Source organism: Tupaia chinensis, unplaced genomic scaffold (assembly GCF_000334495.1).
Source record: "Tupaia chinensis unplaced genomic scaffold, TupChi_1.0 Scaffold000250_1, whole genome shotgun sequence".
Taxonomy (NCBI): domain Eukaryota; kingdom Metazoa; phylum Chordata; class Mammalia; order Scandentia; family Tupaiidae; genus Tupaia; species Tupaia belangeri.
In genome coordinates this window covers 1,298,883-1,311,086 of record NW_006159730.1, presented here as the reverse complement: position 1 = coordinate 1,311,086, position 12,204 = coordinate 1,298,883, and the positions used below count along the sequence as shown (strand labels likewise).

General features: G+C 56.8%; 1 protein-coding gene across 1 annotated transcript in view; it reads left to right on the top strand.

Moving 5' to 3' along the window:
• The window catches only part of TSPAN15 (tetraspanin 15), a 52,227-nt gene that overhangs the window by 36,885 nt on the left and 3,138 nt on the right, over positions 1–12,204 (top strand). Inside the window, exons 4-6 of the mRNA XM_006148926.2 lie at positions 5,612–5,707; positions 7,796–7,912; positions 12,055–12,108. Of these exons, the coding sequence (XP_006148988.1) occupies positions 5,612–5,707; positions 7,796–7,912; positions 12,055–12,108 (267 nt within the window). The remainder of the gene's footprint in view (positions 1–5,611; positions 5,708–7,795; positions 7,913–12,054; positions 12,109–12,204) is intronic.

Sequence of the window (12,204 nt, the reverse complement as noted above, 5' to 3'; positions counted from 1 at the left end):
CTCTCTCTCTCTCTCTCTCTCTCACTCACTCTGTCTCTCCCTGGTCAAATTAAAATAAGTAAATAAAGTTAAATAAAATAATTATTTAAAAAAATAAAAAATAAAATAAAAACAAAAACAAACAAACAAAAATCCCAATGTATTATCACTTGTTTATTATTTTTATAATCAAGAGAAAAGTACCATGTAAAGAAAATATGACGTTAAAGTAATGTGCCTTCTAACCGTAATGCTGTGTAATTTTGTGAAATGAGACAGGCCAGTGGTAAGGATAGTAGAGAAGTATTGCGTTAATTGCTTTAGGAAGGGACAGTGTAAGGTTGAGGGAAAAGTGAGGAACAGTCAAGGTGAGCTTCTAGGAGGTGAGGTCCTAATTCCTTTTATCCTTCATCAAGGGGTGACAAGCTGTACTGAACATGATATAACAAGTTCAGGCTTTAGCGCCACAAGCTACCTGTTGACTCTGAGCGTCTGCCTGGGATGATGATGAGAACAAATCATTAGGCTAATGATTTCGGGATGGGTTCTCGGGGAAGGCCAAGGACCACAGCTGTAGCCGGGCAGTGAAAGAGAAACAGACTCCTGGATGGGAGGGAGACTAGACTGTCCATCAACCCCTGGCCTGAGCTTTCTGCTAACAGGCATGACTCGATGGTCCAGGAGCTTATGGGTAAGCACTGGGTGACTGGGTGCAGCATGGTGCCTCCCCTGTCTCCTGCAGGCCTGTCCTCAGAAGCAGGAGGAGACCTCTGCCCCTGCTACTTCTCTGGCTTGTCTGGGGCCTCTCCTGAGGATCTCGGGGTGTCAGAGCGGGCCGCTCCTGCCATGTTCCTAGCCAGAAAGAACTAAGCAGAGGCACATGGGGAGTCCTGGGCCATGGCTGGTATGTCTGTACCCCATCGCAGACTCCTTATCTCTACCGCTGGGGCTGCGGGGAGGGGCCGCTTCTTTCTGGATCTTTATCAGAGGGTGCTGTGGCCATGCCGATTTCAGTCTGGGAAGCACCAACCTGCTTCTTTTATTTTTAAATTGCCATTGGACGTATGCACTAACCGGAGAGAGAGACAGAAAGAGGGAGAAAGCACCCCACTGGGGCATGACCACACCTCAACCCCCTCTCCATTTCTCCATCCTGTCTGGAGTTTGGGCATGCATGCACACATACCCAGCAAGTTTTTCAAGCTTCCAGGTTGGGATTTGAACTGTGGTCAGCCATGTGGAATCTAGCTCCCTTAACCACTAGGCCTCGGGACTGACCCAGCCTGTTTGTTTCATCCTGGCACTGGCACTAGCTGGCTCTGGATGTAGTGTTGGATTCAGGGACAGGAGAAGAGAGGTGGTGCCATGGGCCTCTCAGCTGAGCACCTGACACACAGACGCACCCTACCCAGATTGAGGCTGCTCGTGTCTCCTGAAGAAGGAGATTCTTCTCTGTTTTGGCCGTTTCCTACAGCTGGTGCGCCCCTCCATGGACAGCTGTTTGGGGGTGAGTGCTGGAGCCCCAGATCCCTGGGACATTGGGGCCTGACCCTCCCCCAGCCAGGTCTGAGGGAGGCCTGGAAATATGAGAGGACTTCAAAAAGTTCATGGGAAAATTAAATGAAAGTACAAGTGTATTTGGGTACATAAAAAATGTCCAGATCTGAGCCAGCAGTTGGCATGGTGGTTAAGGTGCTGGATTCCCACATGGCTGACCATGGTTCAAGTCCCAGACCTGGCAACTTGAAAATCATGCTGAATACAAGTGTGTGCATGCCCAAAATCCTGAGAGGAAAATGGAGGAGAAGGGATTGTGGCATGGTCATTCTCTCCTGGGGGTGATTTCTCACTTTCTGTCTCTCTCTAGTGAGTGCACGTGCCCTATGGTAAAAACCTTTAAAAAAAAAAAGGTCCAAATCCATGTAGTTTTGTCATAATAGGTATTTTCCATGAACTTTTACAAGATCCCCTCTACCCCCCCTACACACACACACACTCACACACTCACACACACCCTATTCCATAAGAAACTTCTAGCGTTCTCCTTCCTTCTTACTCTCTGGGTGCTCTTTGATTCTGGGTTGCCAGGTTGGGACTGTGTCAGGGCTGGAGCAGAGGCAGGGTCTGGGGATAGTGATGTTGAGTACCTGCTTTTAGAGCCCAGAGGTGATGGCTCAGCCCCAGGCAGAAGGCAGGAAAAAGGTCCTAGTCCCACACCCCCTCCCCAGGGTATGGGAACTGGGCTCACTGGGGCCAGCAGGGCTGCTTGTAGCAGGGCCTCCCTTCCAAGGCCTTGGGGCTCAGAAGCTAATGTGGAAGTGGTTGAAGCCTTTGGACAGCCTGTGGGAGCCCAGAATAACCCTATTCTTGGGGTGTTGGGGTCCCTGTGCCTTCACCCCACCTGGTGGGAGACTTCAGTGGGCCCTTTGCTCTCCTCATCCTACCCTTTGCCTCCCAGGCCAGGGGGCGTGGGTGGGGACTGCCACAGGCACCACCCCCTGGAGTCCTCATTCATTTCAAAATGCTCCAAGTACCTCTATGGAGGCTCCAGAGAGCTTCAAAACCAGATTTAAAAGGAAAAGCTAGAAAGAACAGATCTTTGTAAAATTATCTGGAGGATCACAAAGTTCTCTGAAAACCCTGCGGCCTCTGATGTTGGTTGCTCTTGATTTCATTTAGCCTGGGCCACCATCCTGCCAAGGTCGTCCTGCACTTGGTGAAAGGCGGCTTCCTCGGCTCCCTAGAGCTGCCGCCATGGGCATGACCTGGTGTAGCGCAGGGCGGGGGTGGCACTGGGTGTGTTTTCCCTTGGGAGCAGCAGAGGAAGTCAGAATTCCCTCTTTTCTGCCACGCTCCCACAGGGTGCGTCCTCTGGGTGCTTCCGCTGAGTCCTTCAGAACGTCACTAGCCAGCACATTACACTCAGCGCTGCACAGCCTGCTGGTCTCAGGCACACCCTGCCCTCCGGCCCACCACAGCGCAGGAACCACCTCACTGTCCTCACTGTCTCCCCAGCACTCAGCTCGGTACCAGAGCAGCGTGTACTTGCGAGACCAGCACGGCCCAGCACTCCCTGCCCATGGCACCCAGAGCCACCTGCTCCTCTGCCTGGTCCTGGCGGCAGTCAGGGCCTCCCTTCCCATGGGGCCTGGCTCAGCTTACCAGATGGAAGGCCCAGTTCTGGGAGTGGTCTCTTGGAGTCAGTGCCTTAGGAATGTGCTCAGGGACTGGGATGGTTTGGGAAGAGGCCAGGGTGCTCCCCCAAAAGGTGGGAGAGCCTTTCCCCCAGGCCATCAAGCTCTCCTCTGCCTTCCCCTTCCTCCCTGCCCTGGGCCTCCTGCCCTCATCCCGCCCCTTGCCAGTTCTGGGGGAGCCAAGCAGCAGTGACCCTGTGGAGGAGCTGGGAGCTGACCAGTGGGCAGGGACGTGGCAGCCCAGCACTGTGTCTGCGGGGCCTTGAGAGTGGAAGGAAGCCACGTCCCTCTGTGCATGGTTTCTGGCACATCTCTGACCCTGGAGTCACCCTGCAGTTCAGCCGAGGGTGCCGTTCAGTGCCGTGAGCTCATTGCCCTGCTCCACCCTGGGTGGCAGACTGACCCTACCCTGGTGTCCTGTTTCTGAGGCACGCCAACTGCGCCCCAGCCAGCTGACCTGTCCCTTCATCACCCAGAGCAGCAGGTACCCAAGGTTGGAAAGGCTTTTTGATGGGAGACCTCTGGGGAGGCTGGGCCTGGGCCAGGTGGGCCCCTGCTCGGCCTAGGCTGTATGGCCAGCCGGCCGTCGTCCCACCCCTGCCCTGGTTCCAGCACCAGACAGTGAGGGCCCTCCCCCAGCAGCTACGACTTCTCTCTCCACTCACGCAGGACCGGCTTCAGTCTTCCTCGGTCCCAGGTCTGCTCTGAGCAGCCACTGGTCATCAGCAGAGGGTTTTCCTCTGGCTGCAGAGACCAGCCTCCTTCTGTAGTCTCCAGCCTTGAGTGGTGCGTGTCGTGTGGGACTCAGGAGGAGGTGGCCAGCATGTCTTTTGTTCCTCCGTTGCTGAGACTGGAGACAGAGTGGGGAGGTGACCCCACAACAGAACCTTAGGTTCTTATCTTGGCACCCTGAAATGTCTGAGTGGTCCCAGCATCTCTGCCAGTGGCCGGCTGGAGTCCTTGGACAAGCCTCATTGATTTCTGAGTGGCGGGTGTTTATGAGGGGCTCTGGGCCAGGGGCTGGGCTATTCGGAGGGCCCCGGAGCTCTTGCCTTCACTGCACTGAGAGTTGGGAGTTGGGTAAGAGGCAGCCTTGGTTTCCCTTGGGACTGTCGATTTCCACTGGTGACATGATAGGTATGACGTGGTGCCACTTGGTACCACTTAAGCGTTGGTTTCCTGGAAAAATAAGAGAAAAATCTCTAACGCCGGAGCCTATGATGTGCCTGGCATCCTCTGAAACACCTCTGGGGCTTCAGTTTCTCAAAGCTGCTCTCCATCTCTGTGAGGGAGAGTGTTTTCTTCCCGGTGTTGTGGGTGAGGAAAAGAGGCTCAGAAGCTAAACCAGGTGTCCGAGGCCTGGCCGGCCGAGGGGCCGTGTCCTTTCCCGCGGATAGCCCTTCAGCTCCGTCTTGATCCTCCAAGCTGGACGACATCTAAAAGCCCGGCTGCAGGGTGGTTCACACGTAGGCAGCTGAGGCCCAGAGAGAGGCGGGCTGGGATGAGACTTGAAACCCAGGGCCCTGTCGTCCCAGTGTGCACAGGCGCCTCCCCCAGGAATTGTCTGGCTCTCCCTGCAGTCCCAGAGCTGAGAATGCCTGCTTTGTGTCGTGCAGTCTCTGCTGATAGGCGGCCTGGGTGCACTGAAAGCTCTGATTGTCACAGCGAGCAGTGGAGGGAGGCTGCTCACACTCCCACCCCCACCCCTGCCCGCCCTGGGCCTTTTGTGCTCCGGATCTCAGGATCTCGGCACAACAGGCGGGCTGTTGATCTAGAAAGCCCAGCGTGACTGGGAGAGGGCAGCATGCCAGTCCTAGATGGGGATGTCCCAGCCAAGCCAGAGGGGACCGTCTGCCGTGGTCCAGAGCAGTGATGGAGAGAGGCCCAGGAAGAGAATCAGGGGACCCAAATTCTAGACCCTGACCAGCCTGCTCTGTGGCCAGGGCAAGTCCCAGCCTCTAGCCTCTGTTTGCTCATCTGTAAAACAGGAGGAAGGAGGGTAGAGAGGGGATGGAGAGGGTAAGGGAAGAATCCAGCTCAGGCCTGCCCCTAGTGGTAGAAAGAGCACAGGGCTATGAAGCAGGACAGCTGAGTCCCAGGACAGCTGAGTCCCAGCACAGGCGTGCAGCCTCAGAGCCTCAAGTCCCAGTGCAGGGCCCAGCTCTCAGGCCTGGGCTGTCAGATCTGTAAGGAAGTGGTGAGTCGCGCCTGCTCGGGCATGGCAGGGGCTCTCAGATGGGCTTGGGAGGCCTGGGAGGGCATGTGGGTGGGGAGGGAGGTCATGGTACTTGCAGGGGTGGGAATGGAAGATACGGACTGCTCTATGAAGGCGGGTGGGCGCTGCCTGGACTCGTGTGCTGGTCTGGAATTCTGGGAAATCTCAGTCAGACTTCGGGGGCGTGTGGTGTTTTTCCTTTGTAATTTCTCCTTGCAAATAGACCATTGGCTTCCTGAATGACAACATCCGAAGAGGAATCGAGAACTACTATGACGATCTGGACTTCAAAAACATCATGGACTTTGTCCAGAAGCAGGTGAGCCAATGACTTAGGTTGGGTGTATCCCGTGTCCCCATTTATGTGCTCAAGTGGGGGTCGGGGTAAGGGGTCGGGTGACTCACCCATTCGCAGAGCAGGTGGCTGGGAAGTGAGGAGGAAACCCACTGAAGATGGGGCACCAGGGCCCTACCTTCTCAACTGACTCAGAATACCCTCGCCCTACGTGTCCCCTCAACTTATCTTGCCATCCCCACCACAAGGGCAGGAGTAGCTGCACGCCACTTTGCAGGGTCCCAGAGTGCCCCTGCTCTAAGGGGCAAGGCACCTCCTTCCTGAGGTAAGCGAGCCCTCCAGGCTAATGCCCTTCCCACTGCCACCAAGTCCTTTCAGCAGCAAGAGGTGAGCTCCCTGCTGGGCCGAGGAAAAAGCTCCTCACTGATTCTAGCTCCCCCTGCACTGGGGCACGGAATAAGACTCCTCTCCCTCCGCAGCACGTCCTTGAGTGTGATGGTGCTCAGGAGGGCTCTGGGACACTGCCCTGTCCTCCCAGGTCTGTCATGTCTACTGGCAGGACAGGAATAGCAATGGTGGGCCAGGCGCCATCTCTGGTGGCTTCTCTGCTCAGTCTCATTAGTCCTGAGTCGCAGAGTCCTCATAGTCCCGTCCTCTTGGTGTCCTTGTGGGGATCACACTGACCTGTGCCTAGAACAGGGCCAGGCCAGTGCCAGGACTCAGGGAGTGTCAGCCGTGGTGGTCATTGTGACACTCTTCCGGACGAGGACAAGAGTCGGAGGGCCACAGCCCACCTATGTTGACAACACTTCTTGAGCCATGACCTTGGGGGCTTCAGCTGGCCTGGCCCCCTGCACTGGCCCTGAGTGGGGACCAGCCTCTCACACACCCAGGGCCCCACAGTGCCGCTCCCTCGGCTCAGACTGTCTCTGGCCTCACAGCAGGTGCAGCGTTAGGAAGGCCTTTTTCTGCCAGGGACGTGCCTGCAGCTCTGGCCAGGAGAGCTGAGTCCTGCTCTGGGAAGAGTGACATGGTTTTATGGAACCAGCCTTCAGCTGGCAGGATCTCACTTCCCCTGGGGTGGGGTAGGGGGTGACTAATGCTCCCTGGGCACCTGCTTGGTGCCAGGGCTTATGCTGAGTGCCTCATGCATGGCCTCTCTCAGTAATCATAGCTCTGCTGTGCAAAACTGCCATCGCTCTTTCTGCTTCACAGAGAAGGCACGGAGGCCCAGAGAGGCTGGTCATCTTGCCTCAGGTCACACAGCTGGGAGTAGTATGTGAGGATTTGATCGCAAAGCACATGTCATTTGAACTGCACCACAGAGAATCGCCTCTAGGCCCCCAAACCTGAGGCCCTAAGGGGTACTGTGGGGACTCCAGAGGGCGCCTGGCTCGTGTCCGCACCAGGAGTTCCTACTGCAGCATTGTCCTTCCAGCTCCCTGCTTGCTCTGGCTGCAAGGCCTGCACAGTCCTTCCAGCCCATGCTGCCCCCACCACATCTCCACCTCACGCCCGCACGCTCCCTCTGTTCCACACAAGCTGGCCTCTGTGCCCACTGCCGAGTGCAAGCCCGGTCTGCACGGGCCCTTGTGTGCTTTGTCTGCTTTTCCTGTTTGTGTTTCAGATGCAATGTCCTCCCCTCAGACCAGCCTTTCCTGGCCTCCCCGCCTGTCTGCTCTGCCCCTCCCATCTCCATATCCAAGGCCCACTGCATGACCTCCCCTGCACTGGGACCCGCTCCCTGTGGACAGGGACCATGTGTCCTCCGGGGCCCAGGACAGTGCCGGCACACACTGCCCCTCAGCAGAGGTGTCAGCTGCTTCCCACAGGAGCTGGCGCTGGCACAGGGGAAGAGAGGCAAGGAGGGCTGAGCCGAGGGAGAGCCAGGGCAGGACAGGGGTGTGTGTGTGCCCCCCTGCTAATCTAATTGAGGACTGACAACCCTGGCGGAGCAGCTCCTGGGGGGGGGGTGGGCTAGATCAGTGGCAGTGCAGGGCATTTCCTAGATGTGGCCTCTGGGACCGTGAAGCACCTGCACTGGGGACACATAGGTGAAGAAGGCGGGGTCCAGGTGTCAGCGCCCCCTCTTTCCTGCCTGTTTCCCCTCAGTTCAAGTGCTGCGGCGGGGAAGACTACCGAGACTGGAGCAAAAACCAGTACCATGACTGCAACGCCCCCGGCCCCCTGGCCTGTGGGGTGCCCTACACCTGCTGCATCAGAAACACGGTAGCCACTGCCCTGGGGCTGGGGTGCGGGGGTCACTGGCCGGTCAAACACCACTCTCACCTTTCTGCCCAGTCGCAAGGTGGGTGGGGAGGCAGGAGGTGGTGAGAGCCAAGGCCTTCCTGAGCCTCCGGGGCTCCTGAGAGGAGGAGCTGGGGAGGGGCCAGGGAAGGGGCCCTATCTTCGCAAAGCCGGCCTTAGTTGGCATCTGTCGGGCACGTGCTGTGTACAGGCCTCTAGGTTCCCTGGTTGTCATGTGTACACGCGTGTCGTACAGCTCACTTTGTCCTTGGGACAGCCCTGTGAGGGAGGTGTTGCTATTGTACCCACTTTACAGATGAGGAGATTGAGGCACCAATGGTTAGGGGTCTCGTCCACTTTGATAGGGCTGGGATACAATGCAGGCCTGCTCAGAGCACTGCAAAAGCCATGAGAGGGACGGGGAGAGGCTTCCAGGCCAGGGGTTTAGCAGGGCTGTGGTGGCTAGAAGCAGAGCAGGCCTGCACTTGGGCCTCTCCAGGGACTTTTGGCCTAGAGGTCCTGGTGATCATTAGCAGCAGGGTGCTTGGAGGGGGCCTGGTGACATAATGCCAGGCTCCACCTCTTCTCAGCATGGACCTCCCAGCTCTGCCCCCTCCTCTGTCACTAGGCATGGTGTCTCATGCAGTCACTGTTTATGAGGGAGAGGCTTCATCCATCCTGGTGTTTGGCTTCTGGGCCGGAGCGAGGTGGAGAGCTTTGCAATTACTCATGTCCCAAGCAGTCATGGAAAGTTTCTCTCCTGCCGTCCCCCCCATCCTGTGCCCGCTCTGTAAATTAAGCAGCAGCTGGAGGGGGCCTAGCCCACAAGGCAGGGAGCCAGCCCCAAATGCACTCACCCTAAAAAAGGCTGGGCCAGAGAGGAGCTTTGTTTGGAAATGTTAGCTGCCATTTTAGGGTAGCTCTCTGGGCAGTGGGAGGGTGGGAGGAGCCCAAGGTTTTCGGAGAGGCCTGTGGGGGAGATCCTGAGCTTTGTCACCCAGGACAGCCCCACCTGAATGTTCAGGTCGGAATGTGGAAGCCCAAAACTTGTATTCACTCATTCATTCATTCATTCAGCAGATATTGGTTGAGGACCTACTATTTGTAGGATCTGCGGTATAAGCAGATGGCAAAGCAAACACAAAAGTCTCTGCCTGCATGGGGACACTTCAGCGGGGACTGACAGCTGAATAAGTGAAAGTATCTCAGAAGGCGATACATGTGAGGGAGAAAAATTAAGCAGAGGCATGGAGCATTGCAACTCCTGATCCTGGGAAGGTGGGTTCTGAGTAAAACCCTGAAGGGAGTGAGGGGGTGAGCGTGCAGTATCTAGGAGGGGGAGAACAGCAAGTGCAAAGGCCCTGGGGTAAGAATTACCCCGGGTGTTTGGGAAATAGCAGAGTGAACATGGGGCGTGTAGGAGGCCAGCAGGGAGGTGGTGGGTGCCCACAGGCCGTGGGCTGCCATGTGATGTGCCTCGAGTGACAGGACATGGCGGGTCTGACATGAGCCCCACCTTGGCTGCTGTGTGGGGCACAGGGAGATGCCGGGAATCAGGTTCGAGACGTGTGTGCAGCAATCCAGGTGTCACTGCTCAGCCTGTCCAGGAAGCCGCCTGGAGATGCTGGGTACTGAGCAGGAAGAGGTGCTTTCAGATCAGCCTCTGCGGAAGGCAGGCGGCGGAGGCAGGCTGGGCAGAGGGACAGGCGGACAGTGATGCAGGGTCCGCGCAGCTTGGCTGGGGGCTTCGGCCACATCCATGGCGACCGTCATGCAGCTGTCCCACATTACGGCAAGGGAGCCAGGCCTTCACGCTGCCACGTTGACCAAGCGCTGTGTGAGTACAGGAAGGGACTTAGCAGCTCTGTTCAGCCAAGGGGTATTAGTCTGGGTTTACTAGACAAACAGAGCCAAGAGGGGAGAGAGAGAGGTACACAGACAGTTAAACTAAAGCAATAGGAGAGACAGACAGACAGGTACGTAGTAGACAGATTTGAAGGAACTGGCTCGTGCCATTACGGAGGCTAGCATGTCTCAGGAGCTGCAGGGTGGGTTAGCGAGGTGTGGGCCCGGGAGAGATGCCGGCGTAGTTCTAGTCGAAAGGCCAGTGAGGCTACAGACCCCGAGAAGCCATTGTTTCAGTTCAACTCCGAAGTAGGCAGGAAGAATTCTCTCTCCTGCTTTCTCGGGGGAGGGATAGCCGTTAGTTCTCCTCAGGCCTTCACTGATGGCATGAGGCCCACCCCATTAGGGAGGGCAGTCTGCTTTACTCAGTCTGTAGGTTCTGATGTTAGTCTCATCCAAAGCACCCTTGCTGAAACACCCAGGAGAATATTTGAGCAAATATCTGGGTACCCTGTGGCCCAGTCTAGTTGACAGATAAAATCAGCAATCCCATGGAGCCGTCACCAGGGTGGGCTGACAGCTCGGAGCTCCTGCTGGGGGCGGGGGCTGGGGGTCTGGCCAGCTCCTTGCAGTGTCCAGTTCACCTAGGCAGGAGAAGGCAGGGCTTAGCCGGGTGGTGGTGGTGGGAGCGGTGGAATGTCTTCACATTCTGGCTTTTGAAAGTCAGCCGGCAGGATTTGTTACCAGATCCGGCGTGGGAGGTAGTGAGAGAAACCACGGATTCCCACGTTGCGGCCTGAGTCACAGGAAAGCCGAGCTGCTGTTGCCTGAGAGGGAAGGATTGCAGGAAGCCAGTGGGAGAGCCAGGAGCCGGCCTAGGGTACCTTCCCTCGTCACCTCCTGTGTTTGATGCAGTTACTTACTGGCGTTCCAGTCTGCCTCTCTACAGTAGATGTCCCTTGAGGGCAGAGCATTCGTTTGGCTGTCCTGTGTGCTGAGTGACTAGGACCGTGGCTGGCATTCGGTAGGAACTCGATGAATGCTCCTAATGTGTGTTCAACGAATGAACGAACAAATGCGGTGGAAAAGGCCCACTCCCAGCGTGCCCTCCTATACCTGCCTCCCAGGGGGTCAGCATCACAGCTGGGAGGGCCACAGAGGCTGACTGGCCAATGCCAAGTGAGTGCTGGGCATTGCTGGGTCTGAGCATGCGGGGAACCATCTAGACCCAGGGAAGTTATTTTGCCCAAATATTTAGAATAACTCGCATGATGTCTGAGGTCCAAGCCCCTCTTGGAGGGAGAGCGGATACCCTTCCTTGCCTTTCTGGGGTTGGGGCTGGAATTGGGAACAGAGTTAAGCTTGCCAGTGTTCTGAGCCCGGCCATGTGCCCAGCCCTGGGGCAGCACCTCACACTTGGTTCATACTCGTGCAGTGGGCTCGCTGATCGTTGCCTATCCACTCATTCACTCACCCCTTTACCAAACATGTGCTGAGCACTCCCAAGTACTGCTCCCCCACAGCCTGCCTGAGGTTGGTCATGAGTAGCAGAGCAGGATCTGCACCCAGGCATGTGCCAGGGGCCACACCAGCCACTCTGCTGCTACTCTCCTGCATCGCTGCCCCTGTGGCAAGTCGCCCCATACCGTGCTTGGGTACACGTACAGGGCGGCTGTCTCACCTCTGTATGACGTGGGGCCCCAGCACTGATGGGAAGCATCCACCAGCCTGCTTAGGGCCTGCCTGGAACGGGGGTTGAGGAGGTCTGGGGCTTGACCACAGCCCTCCCTGCACCCACATTAACCAGCAGCTGGGTGTGGTGGAGAGTAGTCCTCTGAAACACCCTCGGCTGGTGGGGCAGCTGTCTGCAGCGGGAGACAGGGTTTAGGCCTCGCCCTCTGAGGCTTTCCTCCGTAAGAGCCTGTGGAGCAGGAACCGCCCAACTCTGACCTCTAAGCGGCATGTAACTGTGGGAGCAAAGCGGTGCTCTGGGCAGGCACGGCTGGAGCTGGGGAGCCTCGCAGCTGGCTGTCCTCGGGGACTGCTGTGGGGAGAGCTATGGAACTCGCCTTCCCACATTTCCTTACGGGACATCTCTTAGAAGGGGTCATGGGTTAAGACGCAGACTCAAGCTCGACTTCCCAGGCCAGAATTTCAGCTCCATCTATTCTGGACAGCACAGCCCTCGTGCCTCGGCTCTCTCATCTGTAAAATGGGTAGAATGATAGTGTTCTTTAGAGTAAGTGCCACGGTGTTACTATTACACGTTTCCGTTTCAGACAGAAGTCGTCAACACCATGTGCGGCTACAAAACCATCGACAAGGAGGTAATGGTTTGGAGAGCCCTTTTCCCTGGAAATGTTGCTCTTCCTGTCCCACCTCGGGGCGATCAGAGGGCTCCTGGCTCCTGAGAGTGCCTAACATTCCTG